General features: G+C 35.2%; 2 protein-coding genes across 4 annotated transcripts; one reads left to right on the top strand and one right to left on the bottom strand.

The window, feature by feature from the left end:
- Nucleotides 1-213: 213 nt before the first annotated feature.
- Nucleotides 214-1566, bottom strand: LOC18103040 (uncharacterized protein ECU03_1610). The gene is made up of 2 exons (XM_006377317.3): nucleotides 1189-1566; nucleotides 214-1092 (listed from the first exon to the last, which is right to left on the bottom strand). The coding sequence occupies exons 1-2, from the start codon at nucleotides 1327-1329 to the stop codon at nucleotides 475-477; spliced, it is 759 nt and encodes a 252-aa protein (XP_006377379.1). The 5' UTR covers nucleotides 1330-1566; the 3' UTR covers nucleotides 214-474.
- A 3577-nt stretch (nucleotides 1567-5143) lies between these two features.
- On the top strand, nucleotides 5144-13728 carry LOC18103038 (B3 domain-containing transcription factor LEC2). Of its 3 annotated transcripts, none has more exons than XM_052445183.1 (9): nucleotides 5144-5387; nucleotides 7330-7621; nucleotides 8976-9057; nucleotides 9779-11398; nucleotides 11502-11576; nucleotides 11930-12030; nucleotides 12136-12182; nucleotides 12259-12332; nucleotides 13060-13728. In XM_052445183.1, exons 4-9 carry the CDS (start codon nucleotides 10829-10831, stop codon nucleotides 13465-13467), a joined length of 1275 nt encoding a protein of 424 aa, XP_052301143.1. In that variant the 5' UTR covers nucleotides 5144-5387; nucleotides 7330-7621; nucleotides 8976-9057; nucleotides 9779-10828; the 3' UTR covers nucleotides 13468-13728. The 3 variants fall into 3 exon arrangements, with proteins under 3 accessions (XP_052301143.1, XP_024437157.2, XP_052301144.1); XM_024581389.2 differs by having other exon boundaries at nucleotides 7092-7621; XM_052445184.1 differs by lacking the exon at nucleotides 7330-7621.
- Nucleotides 13729-13998: the final 270 nt, after the last annotated feature.

The following is a 13998-nucleotide window of genomic DNA, read 5'->3' as shown; positions in this document are numbered from 1 at the left end:
TTAAAAAATCAAAATCAAAATGATAAAAATATATATATATAGCATCAACTTCGTATTTGAAAAGTGGTCCACTCTTTAATCCAAATAATTATAAACGGTATCTTCTGTCCCCTCGGTCAATGACAAGGCCTTCAGCGGCAGTAGATAGCCCAGCCAACCTACCGAGGAAATCCTCACTCGGAGTAAAATAGTACACAATTATTGTGTTCGACATGATGCAAATTGCTTTATTTATTTATTTTTTATTTTTTTTTGGGTCGGAGCAGTACACTGTTGTTAATATCAAAGTAGCAAAAATTAACTAAATTACGGGCCACATAAAACCCAATTACGATTGTAATTAAACTAACTTATTTTTATCACCGTCAAGAACACAACCAAATGCTCTAGCACACCTCACTCCCTCGGTATTTCTTCTTCTTCTTCTTCTTCTTCTTCTTCTTCACATCCTCATCAATTCTCTCCAGCAGCAGCTCACCTCTTGTACTTCACAACATCTTCATCGATCTTCTCCCTCCTATAATCATCATCATCGTGATGATCATCTTTCCCCACCACAGTCTCTTTAATCTTCTGTGTAGTTTCCTTCGCAGCATCCAATGCTCCCTTCACTGTCTGTTTCGCCTTCTCTCCCACACTCTCCACCGTCTCAGCTATTTTATGAGTCCCGTCCTTTGCCTTCTCCCCTGCCGCTCCCGCATAGTCTTTTGCCTTCTCTTTCACATCACGTGCAGTATCCGCCACGCTCTCTGTCCCGTCTTTAGCCTTCTCTTTTGCAACATATGCATAATCTTTCGCTCCTTCTTTCGTTCTCTCTACCGTCTCCGCTGCCTTGTATGTCCCTTCCTTAACCTTCTCAGCGGCAGACTGCGCCGTGCCTTTGGCACTCTCCTTTGTCTCGTGTGCATACCCTTTCGCCTTCTCCTTCATTTCCTCTGCATTTCCCTTTACCTTCTCTTTCATTTCCTTAGAACGTTCTTTCGCCTTCTCCGCACGCTCTTTGGTCCTGTCAATTGTTTCATTTGCAGTTTCTTTCGCTCTCTCAGAAAATCCTGACGCTCGGTCTTCATCCTCCTCCGCTGCATACCGTCCCTGAAAACCAAAAAACCACCAATTATTTCAACAATGAATAGCATCCAGTACATGCCCATATATATTATGGTTAATTTCTTGAAAGAACTTTTGTACCTCGTTATATTTGGAGGCATAGGTAGTGAAGCAGACCCGTGAGACTTTAGGCGTGGAGTTGGGGAAGAGAGAGGGGGGCTGAGGGATCAAGGCTTTTGAGAGATTGAGCATAGCGTTTTTGGCAATGATAATGGCTGCCATAGTTAGGATGGTAACTGAAATCTTCTTTGTTTTTGCCTTGTGATGATCCTTTTGGTTGCGTTTGTGCAGGTTATATGGTGCAAGAAGAGAAGGTGGCGGTTTGCTCGAAGGACACGATGGCCTAGTTCATGCCACGCGTAGGACATGTGATATAACCTCGTCGGTGGATGGTCTACTAGTTAACACTTGTTCCCTCCCCGAGTTTTTTTTTCTCTTTCGAAATGAAAGTTAACAAAAATTATAAGACGCGGTATTTTCGATGCAGCAGTGGATATAGATTATCATAAATTATTACAGTGAGATTATCTTTTTATTTTTTTAATAAAAAAATTAAATTTTATTTTTCGGGTAGAGTAGTTTTTAACAGGGATAAAATATTCTTCGCATAAAACCATAAAAAAGTTATTAGCATAGAATGGAAGGGGTTTCTTTATTTTTTTTTTTCAAGCTCAGTGTAATTACTCTAATGCTATTAAACCAATATATATATATATATATATATATATATATATATATATATATATATATATAATGTGAATAAGGGTTGGTTTGTTCCTTTTAAAAATATGGCGCCAATATTTTGAGGAGAGCCATCATGTTCAAGTGGTTTGCGCACCTTCCTCAGAGCCCAATAAGGCCCAACCTCTATGTTGCTAGAACCGTCGAGTTAAAATGCTTTTAATAAAGAAAATGTTTGTTTATGCGACAATTTTAGCGTTTTGTAATATTTAATTTATTGTTTATGTGGACCATATAATTTATGTTGAAATCAAAGGTTTGCTAAAACAGCTGAGAGTTGTTTTTTCCCTTCTCTACGTCTTGACATTGGAGAGATTCACTCTACACGACAGAAGAAGAGGAATAGTGGAGAGTCTTGTTCCGGCCGGACCGGGTCCGACACATTAAAATAAAAAAAATTAATTTTTTTTATTTTTAATTGTGTTTTATTCGAAGAACTAGTGTTTAATATTATTCAATGATACTACATAAATTAGAAAGAGATCGTTTTATGACGTACCATTTACAAAATTTGATCGCAATCCCAATTTTGTTCTTGATGATATTTTATCTGATATTGTTGCGCGTTTAAGAAACCAAAAAAACTATAATCCTTGTTGGATGGATTTCATACGTGATGTAATTGAAGATAGTTTAATGAAACAATAAAAAATATTTTATATAAAGAATTATTTATGTCATGATATAATAGCAGTAGTTAAATCTATAATATTTAAATTAAAAACCATCAATATATATATATATATATATATATATATATATATATATATATATATATATATATATAACCTCAATTTGAACAGCATTCTTAACCAAACATATTAAACTAATTTTTGTTCAATTTCAATTTCAATTTCAATCACAGTTTTAACTTTTAGAGCCCATTTGGCTCAGCATTTGCGGCAACATTTTTACTTAACTGTGATTTCATCTCATTTGGTTACGAAACAAAATGTAATTTTCATGCGTTTGAAACTCAGTTTTGTAGAAGCTATTTCTACATGCTTTTCTTCATTTCTTCGAGTCTTCTATGTATTTGACAAAATAACTCTTCAGAATCCAAGACAACAACAATTCTTCTTCTCCCCCACATATATGCAGATCTCTCCATCTCTTCATCTCTTCATCTCTTATTAGTTTCAGAGATTTATCAAAACATCATCATAAAGTTTTAATCTTTTTTTTAGAGAAAAAATGGGTTTGCTTTCACCTGAATTGAGCTTGGATTTTGTCAGGCCTTCAACAGCAAAAACATTACCTTTTTTTGCCTAAAACGATAGCTGATTATCTCAAGGAGGTTTCAAATTTCAATGATACGTGATTCTGCTGTGAAGGTTTTTGCAAATGGCTAAAAACCCTAAAATTATTTAAGAATTATTTTTAAAAAAAATTAAAATACTTTGGCATGTTTTAAAACAATATATTGCATGAATTTTACAGCAAAATTATAAAATTCCAAATAATTTTGGTCTATATTTTAAAAAATACTGAAATTTTTTTATTTTGTTTATTTTAATATGCGGAATGAACTTTTACATAAAATGTATTCCTGGTATTAAAAAAAAACCAGTTTATTTTATTTTTATATTGACATTAAAATAACTAGGTTTTACCCTAATAAGATCCTCCTTACAAAGGAAGACTTTGCTTAAACCCTAAATAAACCAACAGTTAGAAAACATAACATCACCTTAGTTTACGAGGGTGTTTGTTTCTATGGTTACTTCTGCTTTTGAAGCAAACCACGGAAAAAACTTGTTTGGTAAAGTATAAAACACGGTTTACTGTTTGTGGGACCCAATATATTTTGCGTTTAAAACGCAAGTTAATCGAAAGCAGCTCCAAGCTACTTCTCTTCTTATATGCCGTCTGTGCAGAGTGAATTAATTCACTCTACACACAAAAGTAAACAATAACTAATTTGTTTTATTTTTAATTGTGTTTTATTCGAAAAACTATTGTTTAACATTATTCAATGACACTACATAAATTAGAAGGAGATCGCATGATGGCGTAGCATTTGCAGAATTTGATCGTAATCCCAATTTATTCCTGATGATATTTTACCTGATTTTGTTGCACGCTCAAAAAACCATGGAAACTGTAGTCGTTGTCGGATGAATTTTGTACATGATGGAATTATAGATAGTTTAATGAAACAATAGAAAATATTTTATATGAAGTATTATTTATTTCATGATGTAATAGCAGTAGTTAAATCTACAATTTTTAAATTAAAAACCATCAATATTATTATATATATATTTTAGTTATTTTATAACCTCAATTTAAAAATCATTCTTAATCAAACACATTAAATTACTTTTTGTCCAACCTCAATTTCAACCACAGTTTTAATCAAACATATATAAATACAAAACCAACCTCAACCAAAAGTGTTTTTTATAAAAAAAAAAAAACCTTTTTTCAAACCACAACCACAAAAGCTACCACAATACCGAACACAGTAGACATAAAATAAACAAATAAATAATGCAGCTTATCTCAAGTAAGGCGTATATTAAAGGTGCTAGTACCTTTACTTTACGCAATCAATCACTTGACACAGACTCCGAGACCAATTAAGATACCTAGCGACTAAAATATTAGGTGGTGACTCTTGTTCTCTTTTTTCTACTGGTAAAATACAAAAATTCCTTGTCTTTTTCACCCACACCATTCCTGACATTCCCAATCTGGCAGGATGATCGACGCAACGCCACTTACATGCGACAGTCAATTCAAGTAAACCTGAGTCAATTTAGTTTGACACGGTAAATCTAAAATAACATAAGATTTTTTTAAAATTAAACTATTATATTTTTTTAAAAATGTCAAATCAAGTCTTAATATAGTTTTGATCGGATTAATTGAGTTAATCAGGCCAACTATCAACCCAGTTTGACATAAAACTAGACTCAAACTAGATTTTGAATTGATGGATGTTAACCTAAGTTTAATAAACATGACACAAATAGTCACGACGTGGGTTGTTTAGACTGCTTTTTATGGTGTTGAAGGTAGTTTCTAGGCCATAGTTGAAAACTTTGATAGGTAAATTAGGAGGTTAGAGAGTTAACGGTTGTTTTTTATTTGGAAATATTTTAAAATAATATTTATTTATTTTTTAAAAATTATTTTTAATATTAACCTATCAAAATGATCTAAAAAATAAAAAAAAATTAATTTAAAGTAAAAAAAAATTATTTTTTAAAAAAATACTTTTAAAACTGACAAACAAACAATTCGGTATTAATAGGTGTAGTAAAGACTTGCTCGCTACGCTCACGTCAGCTTCAAATCTGATCACCTCAGGCCGTTAGCAAGAGACAAGATAATACATGCAATTTTAGCCCTTTTTAGGTTGTCGAATTCATAAGCTACTACAATCCATTAGCCCAAAACACTTGTAGCTGTCAGTTACATACCAAGTTTCTACTGCTCGAAGAAAATTCCACGACCGTTACAGCAATTTTACTAGGGAGACTGACACATGCATGCCTTGCAACAACACCCCATTTTTTCATCACCAATTTCAGGTACCACTCGCTATCACAATTTCTCCTCTGCAGTCCCTTTCACTTTTTTATCTCTGTTATTTTTTTTTCTTTTTATTTAATTTGGGTTTTATTGGTTTTTATTTTTGTACATTCTTTCCATGAAGCTATCTGGCATCATGTGATCAAACAATTTCACAAAATGAAAGTCTCAATTGTATTAGGCATATATTAAAATGGGTCATATACAAGTTGAGTGGAGTCCAGCAACACTTTGCCTTTATTTTGGTCAAAGTTCAAGCCAAATCCGAGTTTAGCTTCTTAATCTTGGTGGGTTCTAGGAAAAATTATTAACTCAGTCAATCACATAATTCATCCATGGATGAAATTAAGAAAAGATATCCATATTTATGGAGTCAGGGGAATGCTATGGGCTGTCTCTACTCATAGTCTAGGTAGCTGTTTTCCTCGAAGTTATTGCATTGCACAAGTATTCATTAACAAACTCTTATTTCACCTGTAGTTGGGGTCCAGATTATTCTGCTTTCAGGCAAATTTACAAGCAGTTGATATGCATTATTTTGTTGGGACTTATTTGTTGCAGTGAAAGGGGGAGGAGTTCATGAGTTTTTCCTTTAATGTTAGTGCTTACGTAAATCTTTAATGCCTTAGTAATTAGTTTGTTGAATGCCCTGGAAAATCTTGTAAGGAATCATTTCAATTAACTTGTTATTGCTGTAAGTTAGGGTAGTTGGTTCTTGTTCTATTGATGGCTGACAAATGAAATCCTTAAGGGGTGCAAAACTTAAAGGAGTATCTATACTTTAAGATGAGCTGGAACTGTTGAGACTTTGTTTTTGCTAGCTGAAGCAACAAGTTCAGTTGTAGCTTCTTAGTTGGGTGCAAAAGAGTGCCAAAAGAAAGAATTGGATCTAGGCTGTCTAATTTGTTATCGGATCAGAAGATGAAAACTTCTTGAATTTACATGGAGTGCTTCACACTATTGTAGATGTGATCCAAATAGCCTACAATGAAGAGAAGTGTTGAAAATGAAGACCCTTTTGGAATGGAACTCTTTATTCATATTGCTCTATCAGTTAATGGGGTATGTGGAAGTTTCTTGTAGCCCAAACCAACCTGATTGTTTCTTTTGAGCCATTGTAAGATTTTTGTTTGAGTTTGTTTTGTGATAATATATAACCAGTATTTTGGCCTTGCAATGAAAAAGAGGCCCTATTAGTCTGACTAGCCTATTAAAGATGCAAAGTACAACTTTTAAAGCCAAAGTTCTGAATAATCAATGGAGACTTTAAAAGGAGCTTTCTGAATCTAATCTGGAAATTCTATTGATGTGCTGATGAAATTAAAGTTCAAGGATACTCTGTCAATTAATATTCTAATTATGCTGGTCTTGCATGTTATAGGAAATTGAAAACTTAAATGTTGAGAAATTTTCTCTAAGAAGATGAATATGCTGATCTGCTACATGCATTCTTTATTGTCCATCCAATTATGCTTTTAATGCTTCCTATTAGCATTTCCAGACCTCTTGCTATCTGTTAAGTTCACTAATGCTCCTTTCCACTTCTAGCATATCTAGAACTATTATACGGTTACATTTTTGATGCTATACACGCCCCAATGCAGTCTTAGAGTATGCAGAACTCTTGCACGAAATTATATTTGTAAAATAATTTTCTGATCATTGATTTCTCCCTCCGTTTCTCATGCTATATCTTCCTATAGGTTTATTCAACCTCAATGATGAAGACAAACTGCGAGTGGGCTTTGTTGGATTTCTGATTCCTTGATGTTCTTGCCCATCTGCATGTTTTTGAAGCTATTTACTGATTTTGAATGGAAATGCGAATAAAGTTGCGGACGTGAATAATAAATTCATTCCATCTCTCTTAAATTGTCGTTTAGAGCATGATGTTTTGGCCATTATTCGACGTGTTTAGCAGTAACTTCTCGACTGTTGCAGCTATTGACACGGCAACACGCAGGTGTTGGATCAACACTTTTGCAGTTGCATGCAGGCTCTCTTCTCCACTCTATATAAACACTGGTTGCCCACAGTCTCTTTGCAAATATATCCATCCATCTTTCCTTTCTTCACTTTTGTTATTGCTAGACTTCCTTTTCTGCTTACAAAATTCTTGAAGTTTTCAATTTAAGAAACTATTAGATTCATAATGGCGATGAATGTTATTTTCATTTGCTGACATGGAGAGTTTTCCTTGCTATAGTTTCCAGAGTCTTGCTGAAGTTGCTCTGTAAGTCAAATGCTCAAGTTCTGCATTATGCTTCATGCATGCAAAGATCGTTCCAATTAAATTGCTTTATCATTATTATAGTGCAAATAAAGATGCGATCATAATGTCCATCAAGTGCTTAATGTGTCCTTCATATCTCTATTAACTAGATTTCATGAAGAAATTTTGTTCCATTTTCTTTCCTATTATTTGAATCTTCAGCTAATCTCTTTTTTTTTTCTTTTTTTTTTTCATGTTGGATTGCTTTTATATGGTTAAAACATTTTAATACGTAGATAGTATTCCTGATTTTACCTAAGACAATAAATCTCTCTGGTGAGTTCAGACACTGATATTACTTTTTAGGCATCCTTGTCAAACTTGCTCTTCTTTTCTTTCTACATGTAATTCAAGCATGGCTATGCAAGGTGAAGGGTCTGATTGGAAACTTTGGGAAAATAATGGCATGAATGAAGATGGTAGGAGGCCTAAATATTTTCTCCCAGCAGAAGATATGTTTTTTAGTTGAAGCAGGATACGGTTTTAGGTGCAAATTTTTTTTTTTAGAAAAAAAACTTTGTCATTGCCTTTTGACAAACTTGGAAAGTAATGATAGTGACTTTAATTTCAATATTACTTCTTAAAGCAACCATGGGAGTTCTAAAATATGTGATTATGATTTACAGTTGTCAACAAAAGTTAAGAAATATGCCTTGTTTACACAAATTCATGTATCATTTTGGCTTAAAATTGGAGATTTTCCGTCTTTAGCAGTATAAAAGGAAAACTTTGGTCTACCATTACATGCATACATGGGAAACAATGTTTAACCTTGTGTCTATATCAGTTTCTGTTTATAATTGGTGGTTTCCTCTGCTTCAATGCATGGCAACTTATACAAACAACTTTCTGTGTTCCATTTGCAATAGCAGAATCAGAAAAGAGTTTCAATGCATAACTTTTGCTACTTTTACAGTGTGTAATGCTGAATCTGGGGTAAATAGCGCCTTTATTACATGAGGCTGCTGAGTTTTACAAAAATAAAAAATAAAAAGAATTTCCTAATGATGTTAGTTACTGCTTTTTTTTGTTGGAATCAGAGGGATGCATGGATTCCCAAAAAAATAGATAACTCAAATGGCAGTGAGATTTTCATGTGGTAATAGATCTTTCTATTTTAAATCCTTTTTTGGCACATTAGAAATCAATATATTTGCATGAACTTTAATTCCATGAAAATGACATGAAAGGTGATCTTCAAGAAACATGGGGGCACCTAAGCACCTGGTTTCTTTTGCATAGTGGAATGAAATCATAGGTTATGTCACATTGATGTTGATAAGAGGATTGATTGTCTTGTTTATATCTAATGCAGCCTGCAAATAGAAGCAACTTTAAGCAGTGGACATTCTCAACTGTTGAAAACCATGAAGGAGCTGACAGCAAACTCAACCAAGGTGACTCTTTTAGGACATAGCATAGCCTAGTAATGTTAATGCTCAATGACCTGCAAAGAGATCTGATCAAGAAAATTTTATTTTGACAAATATAATCCACATCTTGCACTTTTATGCCCTTACTGATCAAATCATTTTAACTCCTATGCATTCATATTGATATGCGGCCCCCAATTTATTCCTGTTTGTCCAATTTCTGGGGCACCTCATATCAACTCTTTTGGCATATTTGACCACTGATTCTGAAAGAATAGTCTGTTTTATGATTTTCATATGGTACTTTTTTTGTAGATGTCTCAAGAGACAAATCAAATATATCTCGGCATGTCTTTGTTTCTTATTTTCTGCATGCGCGTGTGCCTGTGTGCAAATATGAGTAGTACATCATACTACTTTCTTTTTCATGGTTTGTTTATAATAATGATTGCTGCTTTGGGATGATTTGCCTATCATTTAAGAGGACTTCAGAATTTTATTAGAAGAATTTTAGTAATAATTCACTTGTACGATCACTGCCTCATCGCCATTTTATTAAATCTTGGCTGACTAATTTAAAGTTTTAGTGACTGATCAAACTTTCTTTTAATATCTTATATGGCATGGCCTTGTCGCCATTTTAAAGAGTGTGGTGCTCACATTAGTCACTGGATCCCTATATCGACTGCATGTTTTCTGCTTGTCTAAATCTAAAGCTCATTAAGTACACTTTCACTTGATGCAGGATGCACTTGGTCCTGAGTCCTTGACCAACTTGATGACTACCAAGGGAGTGGCTGAAAACCATGACAAACAAATTGCAATTTCAGTTTTCACCTCTCAATTTTACTCACATTCCAAACATTATTACCCTCTTTTACTCACATTCCAAACATTACATAACCCCTTAATTAGTTATAAAAATTTGGAATATAATATTTACTATAACTGACTAGAATAGTACTTAGCAGTGAATGTTTGAGCTAAATAAAACAAAGCTAACAGAGAGAAATTGCCAAAAGAGCAGAAGATGCCGAGTTGGTGCTTTCCGAGAGATGGAAACAGACTGGCAGTAAATCGTCTTTCCAGTCAATTTCTTTATAATTATGGGAGGCACTAGAATCTCTGTGCATGAGAATAGACAATCATGGAATTACCATAGTGCACAGGCTTCAGGCTCTAGGCTTTACCTTTTCCTACTACTGAACACTCTCACTAACCACATAACTCTAGGCACACTGGCATTAGAGTGTGCTGTGGAGGGAAAGAGACTGACAAAGATGGCATATAGAGAGGGAGGGCGTTGACTGTTGGCATTTGGTCATCAATGCATTGGTTTAGCCATTATAGAATGGTTTTCTGTGCAAGGTTTGGCCATGGGCAACCATATTTAAACCAAAGCTGGCGCCAAGTTTCAAACCTATGCCTCTCTGTCTCAAGTTCCTCACTGGTCAGTTGGGTATCCCAAAACCAGCATCCTCCGGCCACTTGTCACCCTCTTCACGCAATTGGCACTCTCCTTTCAGACCCCTATTCTTTCTTCATGGCCTTTCATCCCTATCTCTACAATCCAACCCCACTGCGTTTCTTGACGCGTTTATCTTGCTCTTTAACACCTGGGCTGTTTCGACTGGCAGCACCTTGCACTCTCGATAACCCTTTCTAACCAATTTTACCTTCACTAGAAATCAAAACACCTACTTAAACACCCACACCCACACAAACACAGGATTCTCTCTGATTACTTGCACAGCTCCGAAGACTCATCATTCACTCCTCTGCCCATTTTGATAATATGGAGAACGTTTTTCCCACTTCATCAACCAACTCAGGCAACACCACCACTACCACAAATGCTAGCTCAGTAATGATGGGTTGTCCTCAGAATTCCCAGTTCTCCTCTATATATGGACCATTGAGCTACCCTTCAACACCTTCAAGCTCATTAACTCAGTCAAACTATTTTGCACCACAGTACTATACGACACCGCCTTGTGAAACTACGCAATTTCCATCCACAGATTCTCTAGACCAGCGTAGCCAGTATACACCAGCTGCAGATCCTTTCTATCCTGTCATGGTTGGCCAAAATGCAATTGAAATGCAAAGATCGTGCATTTTGCAGCCTAATGCGTTGCAATTAGAGCAAGAAAGGAGAGCTCTAGATGCATACAAGACCAAGGTGGCAAGGTGCATGAGAAAACTTGCACGCCAAAGAAGGCTTGGTAGAGCTTCTTCTGGAGCTAGTTCGACTCGAATAACGGATGCAAGTAGATTGGCTTTGCATGGTGCTGGTACTGATGGCCAAAACAGCAGGACCAACACTAGCAAAGATCTTTTCGAGTTCTTAACACCAGATAACAAGGTGCGTTCTTGTCAAATCATGTATTTTGCTTACTCATGCGTTTTGCCTTTATCTGTAACCTTTTTTGAGTCCTTTAAGAATTTTTCTTGTTTGGGCGGCGCAGAAACTGAGAGCGTTGCTTAGGAAGGACTTGAAGAATAGTGATGTTGGGTCTCTTGGGAGAATTGTCCTTCCAAAGGTATGGTTCTCTTGATATGAATGATGTTATTTTTAGTCCCTTGTGATTGTATGCATATTTTTTTGGTTGCTTTGATTTCTGTTCCTTTCTTTCATCATTTCTTTTCTTCTAAAATGACAGAAAACGAGGCAAAATAACCAACCATTACCCATGTTTGACTTGCTGTCAATGAACACTGCTACATGAATGTGATTTAAGACTGCCCAATAACTAATCTCCTCCTGACTTCTCGATTTGAGCACAGAAACAAGAAATGTTAAAGATTGAAATTATCCTTTCTTTTTCATTTTCCTGTGTTTCTTACAGAAATGGTAACCTCTAATATTTAAATTTCTTCTTGCATGTCAATCCAGAGAGAGGTAGAGGAAAATCTTCCTCCTCTACATGATAAAGAAGGAATCCTACTTGTGCTCAGAGATATATACTCTAACCAAGAGTGGGGTTTAAAGTTAAAGTGAGCATTTTGATACTCCATCGTTCTTCTCCTTCTTTCCTTTAAACTGCGATTTTGAGTTCTGTTTCCCATTGAGGACAAGTTCTTTGTCTGTTGGTAACGTAGGTTCTGGACTAACAACAAAAGCAGGATGTATGTTCTTGAAAATACAGGTAAACTCACAGCTTTAGTCCAAGTTTTTATCTATTTCATTCTAATACTCAAATCTCTTTAATTTGCATTCCACAGGAGAATTCGTTAAGCGACATGGGCTGGAGACTGGAGATTCCCTTACACTTTACGAGGATGAGAGCAAGAATCTCGTGAGTTTATCTACCTAATTACTGCAATGTCACTGGTAATTTAGATTATGTCCAAAAATTAAATGTGGGATTTGAATTTTCTAACGCGCACAAGTTTGTTTAGCTATGTGACAACGCTGCCCTTGACTTTTTCAATGACGCTGACACATCCTTTGGAAGGATATATATGAAGGGATAAAGACACACTAATGGTGCTGAAAATGACAAAACTTAACTGATGATGTGCTGGTAATAAAACTGCATTACCATATACAACTTGGACACTCACCTGTGTGGCCCGAGTGCTATCTTGTGGGGCCGAGGAGGAAACGGTCCTTCTAGCTAGTTCGGCAGGACCTTTGCTGAACACGTAGGGCATGGCATTACATCACATTACAAAGAATGCCTTTTTTATCATCTAAAAGAAAAACACATAAGTGTATCGTATAATCACAGAAAAAAGATTTGAAACACAAACTTTTTAGTGCGAAAATTGCAGTCTTTTAGATGGGGCTCGCTAAAGGCAGCGCTCCGGTCCAGGACTGGCCCGTTTTGCCGTCCAGGGAGGATAACCCAGATGAGGCAGTCAAGACAAGGATCTGCCTCGAGCAATCTTTAGATTTAGATTGTGTTTAATTGAGTGAAGTGTTATATATGTTAATGTTGCCTGATTATTTTTTGAATAAATGTTCAGTAAATGCAAAGCCATGAATAACTTTTTGATGTCTTTTGTCGTGCGAGGAAGCAGTATTTCTCTATCACAAAGGTGCAGAGACCAGAATCAGCCCTAGCTCAAACACCACAACCTAAGAGCCACAACTGTAACCACCTGACAGAACATATGTGGCAAGATGGGGATGAAGAATATACATCTTTAGCATTACTGACAGAACAACTTGAGAATAAAGAACAAGAAGAAGCTAACAGCCTTGGAGCTGTGCCTATGGACTTTTCTTGTTCATATACAAACGAACTAGAACTTAACAACAATCCTTTCAACAACATTAGTACCTATACCCAACCAGCATCTGCAGCTATGCAAACTTCTCCGCCAAATGGTAAAATGAAGGCGGTAGATGATTCTCATGACGTAGATGACTGCTATACTGGTCTTGGTATGCTCCCTGATGTCCATAGCTACAATTTTTCGCTATGATCATTAGAATATTATTAACAATAGCTATCAAGATTCATGACATAAAAGAAGATGGGGTTACAGCAGTTTGTCAAAGCATGGTTGATGCAACTAAAAGGTTGAGTAATCAGTTGTTGATAGTATACTGATACATTCATTTTTAACAAGGGTATTGGATATTAGAAGTTTCTTTTTGTTTTTTTTTTAGCCGAGGAAAAGGAAGAGCAAGAAAAGAAAAGGAGAAAAATTTGTGTTCCTTGTATGTTTGTGGATTTTTTCTGTAATAGCGTGCGTTTCAAAAGTAAATAATCCTTTTCTATTGGAATCATTTCTCATTTGTTAGCAAAGCTGAGGGTCTTTTTTATAATATATATATATATATATATATATATACACACACACACACCAAGCTCTATTTATATTTATATACAAGGTAATTTTTAATCCTTCATAATTCTCTGACTTATAGAGGTGATGATGATCCACATTGTTATTTTTTTATAATCAATTTCAATCGAGTATATGGTATATTTACCATAAAAAAATAAATTC

The sequence above is a fragment of the Populus trichocarpa genome, chromosome 11 (assembly GCF_000002775.5).
Source record: "Populus trichocarpa isolate Nisqually-1 chromosome 11, P.trichocarpa_v4.1, whole genome shotgun sequence".
In the NCBI taxonomy this organism is placed as follows: domain Eukaryota; kingdom Viridiplantae; phylum Streptophyta; class Magnoliopsida; order Malpighiales; family Salicaceae; genus Populus; species Populus trichocarpa.
This window is presented reverse-complemented; position numbering and strand designations above follow the sequence as displayed.